Source organism: Myotis davidii, unplaced genomic scaffold (assembly GCF_000327345.1).
Source record: "Myotis davidii unplaced genomic scaffold, ASM32734v1 scaffold663, whole genome shotgun sequence".
NCBI lineage: Eukaryota > Metazoa > Chordata > Mammalia > Chiroptera > Vespertilionidae > Myotis > Myotis davidii.
The window spans coordinates 4004319-4013142 of record NW_006295816.1 but is presented as its reverse complement, the minus strand read 5'-3'; the positions used below and the strand labels follow the sequence as shown (position 1 = coordinate 4013142).

The following is an 8824-nucleotide window of genomic DNA, read 5'->3' as shown; positions in this document are numbered from 1 at the left end:
CCCCTCCCCTCCCCTCCTCTCCCCTCTCCGGCTGGGGAGGTTCTTGCTTGGACAGCTGTGGCCTCACATCAACGGGACTGAACCTCTGGGACGGTGGGCAGCAGTGGCTGAGATGCCTTGGACAGTCAGTCCTTGGACCCACAGGGGCCCCTCTGCCCAGGGCACAACAAGTGCTCCCCAAAGGGGCAAAGCGATCGACTCAGCCGAGGGCGTCGGTATGACTAACCCGATATCGCCAAACATTTCATCCTAATGAGCACACGGCCTATTTCCTGGGAGAGCCGATGTGGGGACTCCTCTGAAGACCGTTTTTGCAATTTCTGTTTTTCAACAGATAATCCCACTCTGTGGGTGACAGTCCCTTCTGGTGGTTTAATGTAGCAAAACCACAGATTCCAGCGAAGGCAGGTGTTGGCAAAACCTTACGGCGCGCGACTCCGCCAACACAGCGCTCTGCAAATGGCAGTGAAATAAGTGTGGTGCGCGGCTGAGTTCTCCTTCACGGGCTGTGATGTTGCCAGTTATCTTGCTGAATTCTGTGTGCCCGTGCCCGTCAGCATCAGCCTAATGACTGTCCAGGGCTTGCCCGCCAGCGTGGCTCAGTGGAGGAGCGTCGACCTGTGAACCAGGAGGTCATGGTTCAGTTCCCCGTCAGGGCACATGCCCAGGTTGCCAGCTCAATCCCCAGTGTGGGACGTGCAGGAGGCAGCTGATCAATGACTCTCATCATTGGTGGTTCTATCTCTCTCTCTCCCTCTCCCTCCCTTTTTGAAATAAAAAATAATAATAATTGTCCAGGGCTGGAAAGGGGAACAGTTGTTGCCACAAGGTTGTCTGCAGAACCCAGGTTCTGGATGGGCCTTGTCCCTGGTGCGACAAGAAGTGTCCACTGAGGTTGGGCGGAACTTCCTGCTTTGGCTTAACACCTGTGGCGGCCACAGAAGTCCTTACGGGGCAGTCCCTGGACCGGCAGCAGGAACACCAGCTGGGAACTTGTTGGCCATGCAGGTTCTTGGGCTCCATCTCTACTCATTAAATCAGAGACTTAAGCCCTCGGGTGGTTTATAGTTTGGGACCCACTGGCTTGGAAAGAACACCTAGGAATTCCCAGCCATGTCTTCACCGGGAATAGCTCTCTGACACCGAATGCGGAGTCACTGCCGGCATAGCCCGCGTTACTATGCGATGCACAGAAAACGTGCAGCCCACACACGTCACGAAGGTGGCACTTGGGTCTGTGTGGCCCATGTGGGCACCGTGGTGAGGCCGGTGCCTGGCACAGGGCTGCTGTGACATGCTGTGTCTTGAGTTAATTCGCTGGGATGTAGGTGTAGCTGAGCCGGGCTCCTGAGGACTTGGTGCACAGACGCTCAGGCGCTGCCGCTTTCACATGTGTGATGGGGGCTCTCCTCTCCAAAAAGCAGAAAACACTGACCTGCATTGGAAAGAAGTGAGACTTTCCTTTTTACTTTATGTTTAAAATTAGGTAGAGGTGTGTGTGGACCCTGAGCAGAACACGCCCAATGTTGAAGGCCCACGTGCCACACGCATGTGCAAAGGCAAGGACACGGCAGTTTTCCTGCACACACTGCGCAGGCGCACCTTTACCCTACGTAACACCGACGTCACTATCTGGCAAGAAGCCTCCTCTGTCTGGGTTCCTATAAAATGCGCTGCTGCCCAGCCAGTGCGCAGCCACTCTGGAGGCTGCTGTGTGTGCAGTGGCTGCTGTGCGTGCAGTGCTGCTGTGCGTGCAGTGGCTGCTGTGCGTGCAGTGGCTGCTGTGCGTACAGTGGCTGCTGTGCGTACAGTGGCTGCTGTGCGTACAGTGGCTGCTGTGCGTACAGTGGCTGCTGTGCGTACAGTGGCTGCTGTGCGTACAGTGGCTGCTGTGCGTACAGTGGCTGCTGTGCGTGCAGTGGCTGCTGTGCGTGCAGTGCTGTGTGTGCAGCGCTGCTGTGTGTGCAGCGCTGCTGTGCGTGCAGTGGCTGCTGGGCGGGCAGTGGCTGCTGGGCGGGCAGTGGCTGCTGGGCGGGCAGTGGCTGCTGGGCGGGCAGTGGCTGCTGGGCGGGCAGTGGCTGCTGGGCGGGCAGTGGCTGCTGGGCGGGCAGTGGCTGCTGGGCGGGCAGTGGCTGCTGGGCGGGCAGTGGCTGCTGGGCGGGCAGTGGCTGCTGGGCGGGCAGTGGCTGCTGGGCGGGCAGTGGCTGCTGGGCGGGCAGTGGCTGCTGGGCGGGCAGTGGCTGCTGGGCGGGCAGTGGCTGCTGGGCGGGCAGTGGCTGCTGGGCGGGCAGTGGCTGCTGGGCGGGCAGTGGCTGCTGGGCGGGCAGTGGCTGCTGGGCGGGCAGTGGCTGCTGGGCGGGCAGTGGCTGCTGGGCGGGCAGTGGCTGCTGGGCGGGCAGTGGCTGCTGGGCGGGCAGTGGCTGCTGGGCGGGCAGTGGCTGCTGGGCGGGCAGTGGCTGCTGGGCGGGCAGTGGCTGCTGGGCGGGCAGTGGCTGCTGGGCGGGCAGTGGCTGCTGGGCGGGCAGTGGCTGCTGGGCGGGCAGTGGCTGCTGGGCGGGCAGTGGCTGCTGGGCGGGCAGTGGCTGCTGGGCGGGCAGTGGCTGCTGGGCGGGCAGTGGCTGCTGGGCGGGCAGTGGCTGCTGGGCGGGCAGTGGCTGCTGGGCGGGCAGTGGCTGCTGGGCGGGCAGTGGCTGCTGGGCGGGCAGTGGCTGCTGGGCGGGCAGTGGCTGCTGGGCGGGCAGTGGCTGCTGGGCGGGCAGTGGCTGCTGGGCGGGCAGTGGCTGCTGGGCGGGCAGTGGCTGCTGGGCGGGCAGTGGCTGCTGGGCGGGCAGTGGCTGCTGGGCGGGCAGTGGCTGCTGGGCGGGCAGTGGCTGCTGGGCGGGCAGTGGCTGCTGGGCGGGCAGTGGCTGCTGGGCGGGCAGTGGCTGCTGGGCGGGCAGTGGCTGCTGGGCGGGCAGTGGCTGCTGGGCGGGCAGTGGCTGCTGGGCGGGCAGTGGCTGCTGGGCGGGCAGTGGCTGCTGGGCGGGCAGTGGCTGCTGGGCGGGCAGTGGCTGCTGGGCGGGCAGTGGCTGCTGGGCGGGCAGTGGCTGCTGGGCGGGCAGTGGCTGCTGGGCGGGCAGTGGCTGCTGGGCGGGCAGTGGCTGCTGGGCGGGCAGTGGCTGCTGGGCGGGCAGTGGCTGCTGGGCGGGCAGTGGCTGCTGGGCGGGCAGTGGCTGCTGGGCGGGCAGTGGCTGCTGGGCGGGCAGTGGCTGCTGGGCGGGCAGTGGCTGCTGGGCGGGCAGTGGCTGCTGGGCGGGCAGTGGCTGCTGGGCGGGCAGTGGCTGCTGGGCGGGCAGTGGCTGCTGGGCGGGCAGTGGCTGCTGGGCGGGCAGTGGCTGCTGGGCGGGCAGTGGCTGCTGGGCGGGCAGTGGCTGCTGGGCGGGCAGTGGCTGCTGGGCGGGCAGTGGCTGCTGGGCGGGCAGTGGCTGCTGGGCGGGCAGTGGCTGCTGGGCGGGCAGTGGCTGCTGGGCGGGCAGTGGCTGCTGGGCGGGCAGTGGCTGCTGGGCGGGCAGTGGCTGCTGGGCGGGCAGTGGCTGCTGGGCGGGCAGTGGCTGCTGGGCGGGCAGTGGCTGCTGGGCGGGCAGTGGCTGCTGGGCGGGCAGTGGCTGCTGGGCGGGCAGTGGCTGCTGGGCGGGCAGTGGCTGCTGGGCGGGCAGTGGCTGCTGGGCGGGCAGTGGCTGCTGGGCGGGCAGTGGCTGCTGGGCGGGCAGTGGCTGCTGGGCGGGCAGTGGCTGCTGGGCGGGCAGTGGCTGCTGGGCGGGCAGTGGCTGCTGGGCGGGCAGTGGCTGCTGGGCGGGCAGTGGCTGCTGGGCGGGCAGTGGCTGCTGGGCGGGCAGTGGCTGCTGGGCGGGCAGTGGCTGCTGGGCGGGCAGTGGCTGCTGGGCGGGCAGTGGCTGCTGGGCGGGCAGTGGCTGCTGGGCGGGCAGTGGCTGCTGGGCGGGCAGTGGCTGCTGGGCGGGCAGTGGCTGCTGGGCGGGCAGTGGCTGCTGGGCGGGCAGTGGCTGCTGGGCGGGCAGTGGCTGCTGGGCGGGCAGTGGCTGCTGGGCGGGCAGTGGCTGCTGGGCGGGCAGTGGCTGCTGGGCGGGCAGTGGCTGCTGGGCGGGCAGTGGCTGCTGGGCGGGCAGTGGCTGCTGGGCGGGCAGTGGCTGCTGGGCGGGCAGTGGCTGCTGGGCGGGCAGTGGCTGCTGGGCGGGCAGTGGCTGCTGGGCGGGCAGTGGCTGCTGGGCGGGCAGTGGCTGCTGGGCGGGCAGTGGCTGCTGGGCGGGCAGTGGCTGCTGGGCGGGCAGTGGCTGCTGGGCGGGCAGTGGCTGCTGGGCGGGCAGTGGCTGCTGGGCGGGCAGTGGCTGCTGGGCGGGCAGTGGCTGCTGGGCGGGCAGTGGCTGCTGGGCGGGCAGTGGCTGCTGGGCGGGCAGTGGCTGCTGGGCGGGCAGTGGCTGCTGGGCGGGCAGTGGCTGCTGGGCGGGCAGTGGCTGCTGGGCGGGCAGTGGCTGCTGGGCGGGCAGTGGCTGCTGGGCGGGCAGTGGCTGCTGGGCGGGCAGTGGCTGCTGGGCGGGCAGTGGCTGCTGGGCGGGCAGTGGCTGCTGGGCGGGCAGTGGCTGCTGGGCGGGCAGTGGCTGCTGGGCGGGCAGTGGCTGCTGGGCGGGCAGTGGCTGCTGGGCGGGCAGTGGCTGCTGGGCGGGCAGTGGCTGCTGGGCGGGCAGTGGCTGCTGGGCGGGCAGTGGCTGCTGGGCGGGCAGTGGCTGCTGGGCGGGCAGTGGCTGCTGGGCGGGCAGTGGCTGCTGGGCGGGCAGTGGCTGCTGGGCGGGCAGTGGCTGCTGGGCGGGCAGTGGCTGCTGGGCGGGCAGTGGCTGCTGGGCGGGCAGTGGCTGCTGGGCGGGCAGTGGCTGCTGGGCGGGCAGTGGCTGCTGGGCGGGCAGTGGCTGCTGGGCGGGCAGTGGCTGCTGGGCGGGCAGTGGCTGCTGGGCGGGCAGTGGCTGCTGGGCGGGCAGTGGCTGCTGGGCGGGCAGTGGCTGCTGGGCGGGCAGTGGCTGCTGGGCGGGCAGTGGCTGCTGGGCGGGCAGTGGCTGCTGGGCGGGCAGTGGCTGCTGGGCGGGCAGTGGCTGCTGGGCGGGCAGTGGCTGCTGGGCGGGCAGTGGCTGCTGGGCGGGCAGTGGCTGCTGGGCGGGCAGTGGCTGCTGGGCGGGCAGTGGCTGCTGGGCGGGCAGTGGCTGCTGGGCGGGCAGTGGCTGCTGGGCGGGCAGTGGCTGCTGGGCGGGCAGTGGCTGCTGGGCGGGCAGTGGCTGCTGGGCGGGCAGTGGCTGCTGGGCGGGCAGTGGCTGCTGGGTGCGCCGTGCTGCTGTGTGCGCAGTGGCTGCTGTGTGTGCAGTATAACCTCTCCCAACTGCCTGCGGCCGCTCACATCTTCCGCTAGTTCCCGGCATCCACTGAGGCCCATCCCTAGCCGAGGGGCTCAGACCCAGCAAGGTGTCTTTAGAAGTAAAAGCGCGAGTTGTCCGTACAGGCAGACGACCCAGATCCTGCAGACGGAAGGGGTGTCACTGAGTCTGTCCCCCGGGCCATCCTGACCGTATCACGGGCGCTTTGCTGCTTCGCGTTGGTGCGTGGCCTCAGCACGGCTCACACCCGCTCCTCTCTGTGAGCAGCTCGAGGTGGAGAAGGCGTTCTGGAACAATCCCATCCACGGCCTCGCTCCCGTTCCTCCTACTCTGCACGTCGCCAGCGCAGCTGCAGACAATTGCGTCCCTGCGTGTGCAAGTGGCCGGAGGAGGGACCTGGAGAACATGCTCCTGTGTGAGGGGCCTCTGTTTCTTAAAAATGATTTAAAAGGCAACAGCGTTCCCAATTCAGTGTGGAGAATAAAGGCCAAAAGAGGTAAACTGGAAGAAACAGTCGAATAAAAACATAGCCTGTGCCAGATGTAACCCAATTAAATGGACCCGTTCACAGGTGTTCCTGAAACTGTGCACAGCACGGGCGAGGAGAATGGCTTTCCCCCACGTTCATGGCTCTAATAAATAGCGACAATCTCTATGTTAATGAGCATCCTGTAGACAGTGAAAACTGTGCTCTCCGTCTCTGATCCCTGTCCCCCCGTCCTGCAACCGGTGTTGTAAATGCAGACCAAACTGCATGATTGCTGATAACTCTGCCCCAGACACCTACAGGCATAGCCACCCGAGCCCGCCCCACGTGACCGCATAACCGCCTGCCCCTTTCGTTTTAGAAAAGTGTTGTCTTTAGCCAGTGACCTCACAAGAAGCCTTGGTGACATGCACAAACACGTCTGCAGTTCAAGGCCCGGTCAGGGAGCATGCCCAGGTTGGGACTCAATCCTATTCTTCTATGTTTTTAATATATTTGTATTGATTTCAGAGAGGATGGGAGAGGGAGAGAGGGAGAAACATCAATGATGAGAGAGGATTATTGATCAGCTGTCTCCTGCATCCCCCCTACTGGGGATCGACAACCCAGGCATGTGCCCTGACCAGGAATCAAACCGTGACCTCCGGGTTCATAGGTCAATCCTCAACCACTGAGCCACACAGGCCAGGCATTATTCTACTTTTTACGCTGTTTCAGGATAAAAATCCTGGCATTGGAGGCACTCGTTTTCCTGCCTATTGTAATTTAGGGTTCATTCACATTAGCTTGGACGTGAAAGAGAAAGTAATCAGTGGCCACAGATTGATTACTCAAATGATGTTGCTTATAGAGACATAATCCAGAGGGGGGTGTTTTGTTAAGTATTCAAAATTTTCTGCAATGTGTTTCCCAAAAATGCCTTTGATGTTCCCGGTGACTAAGACTCTATCCCTTTCCTCTGTATTTTTTTCATGACTAAAAAAAAAAAAAAAAAACAATAACAACAACTATTTCTGCGAGTGACATGGGAAGCATGGAGAACTGAGTCCTGGCAGGCGGTGGGCTCTGTGTCGCGTTTTCTGCTGCGTCCGATGAGACCTGCCTCCAATGAGGGGCCAGCTGTGCCCCGTGGCGCCCGCGTGGGAGCTGCGGACATTACGTGGGAAACGCTCGCGCGAGTTTTACAAGCCCTCCGAGACTCAGTGCCTGGTCTTTGTCCACAGGGGTGATGGGCGAGTATGAGCCCAAAATCGAAGTGCAATTCCCGGACACGGTGCCGACCGCCAAAGGAGGCACGGCTAGGCTGGAGTGCTTCGCGCTGGGCAAGTGAGTCCTGGTCCCTCCGTGTCCTCCAGCTCCTGGAGGCCTCCTCGCCCTGGGGAGGGGTGGCTGTCATTCGGCAAATGCACCCCCTCACCGCAGAGAGGGGACCTGGGGTGGCCGGGGAGGGTCAGGCCGCCACGCTGACGTGGCCAGGAGGAGGGGAAGGGGCAGTTCTGAGAGGTGTGCTCCCACATTTACCGCCTGAATGACAGGCGACACGGGCCTTCCCTGGAGGGTGAACCTGGAGACTCCATTCCGGCCCCCGTTTCCCGACGAGGCACCACATTCCCTTGAATTTCTTTTTAAGTTGCCAGTCCCTGCCTGCCGCTCGCATAGAGGCAGATGAGACCGATCTCTCCAGGACACTATCTCCCAGAGCCACCTGGAAGTGACCCACACCCTTCCCAGGCCTGCCCAGGATCGCTGGCCCAGCAGCGTGGGGACCAGGGAGCGGCCCCGGGCGGTTCTGTCGAGGGCACAGGCGAGGGAAGGTGGGCGCGATGGTGCCAGCCGCCCTGCAGGCCAGGTTTGCCGTAACGATCAGAATTGCCGTAACGATCAGAATTGCCGTCGGACACAGCCTCAGGCCGTCTCTGCATGTTAACCATGCGTGGCTCTCTCCTCCCACCCATGTGCCCGCTAACCCCTGGCTCACACCCCAGGCTCCCCTGTGCCCAGACGTCCGCTGAGGCGACTGTGGCCCGACCCCCATGTCCGCTACGGTCTCCACTCGCGTGCAGCTGCCCCTCCAGCCGCCACACAGGAAGTAGTTCCCTTGCAGCTTTGGTTTCGGGTCCCATGGAGGGTTCTTTCCGTGTCCATGTTTCTCAGGATGGCGTGCGCTACAGCGGTGCCTAGTGTGGTGCAGAGCAATGCCGTGACCCATCTGACTTCAGAGAGGAAGGGAGAGAGAGGAGGGATAGAAACATCAGGATGAGAGAGAATCATGGATCTGCTGCCTCCCGCACGCCCCCCACTGGGGATAGAGCCTGCAACCCTGGATGTGCCCTGACCGGGAATCGAGCTGTGACCTCCTGGTTCATAGGTCAGTGCTCAACCACTGAGCCACACCAGCCGGGCTAGGAAAGCTTTTTATTCTAATAGGAACACAAAGTCCATGGTAACATGAGCAATGTGGCGATGGGTAACGTCCTAACAGTGGTGCCTGCATGTGTGTGTGTGACGTCAGGGGGCTCTCCGGGGCAGACCCGAGAAGGAAGAGGTTGTTGGGAGCTCAGGATGCAATGGACGGTCCCGTCTTCTCTCAGCTCATTCGCCGCTTTCTGTTCTCACCCCCAGTCCAGTCCCCACGATCGTCTGGAGGCGGGCGGACGGGAAGCCCATAGCGAGGAAAGCCAGGAGACACCAGTCGGACGGGATCCTGGAGATCCCCAACTTCCAGCAGGAGGACGCGGGCTTATACGAGTGCGTGGCCGAGAACTCCCGAGGGAAGAACGTGGCGCGGGGACAGCTGACTTTCTACGGTGAGTCCCTGGGGATGCGGAGCGTGTGGACCCTGCCGCTAAAATCGGAAGCGGGGCTTGCGTCTGGGCTTTGGGGAAGGGCCGTGGGAAGTAGGGCCGTGCAAGACCTCGGCTGC

The 8824-nt window shown here is 64.7% G+C and overlaps 1 protein-coding gene across 1 annotated transcript in view; it reads left to right on the top strand.

Moving 5' to 3' along the window:
• Positions 1 to 8824, top strand: part of CNTN4 (contactin 4) — a 332854-nt gene that overhangs the window by 263272 nt on the left and 60758 nt on the right. Inside the window, exons 7-8 of the mRNA XM_015568361.1 lie at positions 7125 to 7227; positions 8524 to 8708. Of these exons, the coding sequence (XP_015423847.1) occupies positions 7125 to 7227; positions 8524 to 8708 (288 nt within the window). The remainder of the gene's footprint in view (positions 1 to 7124; positions 7228 to 8523; positions 8709 to 8824) is intronic.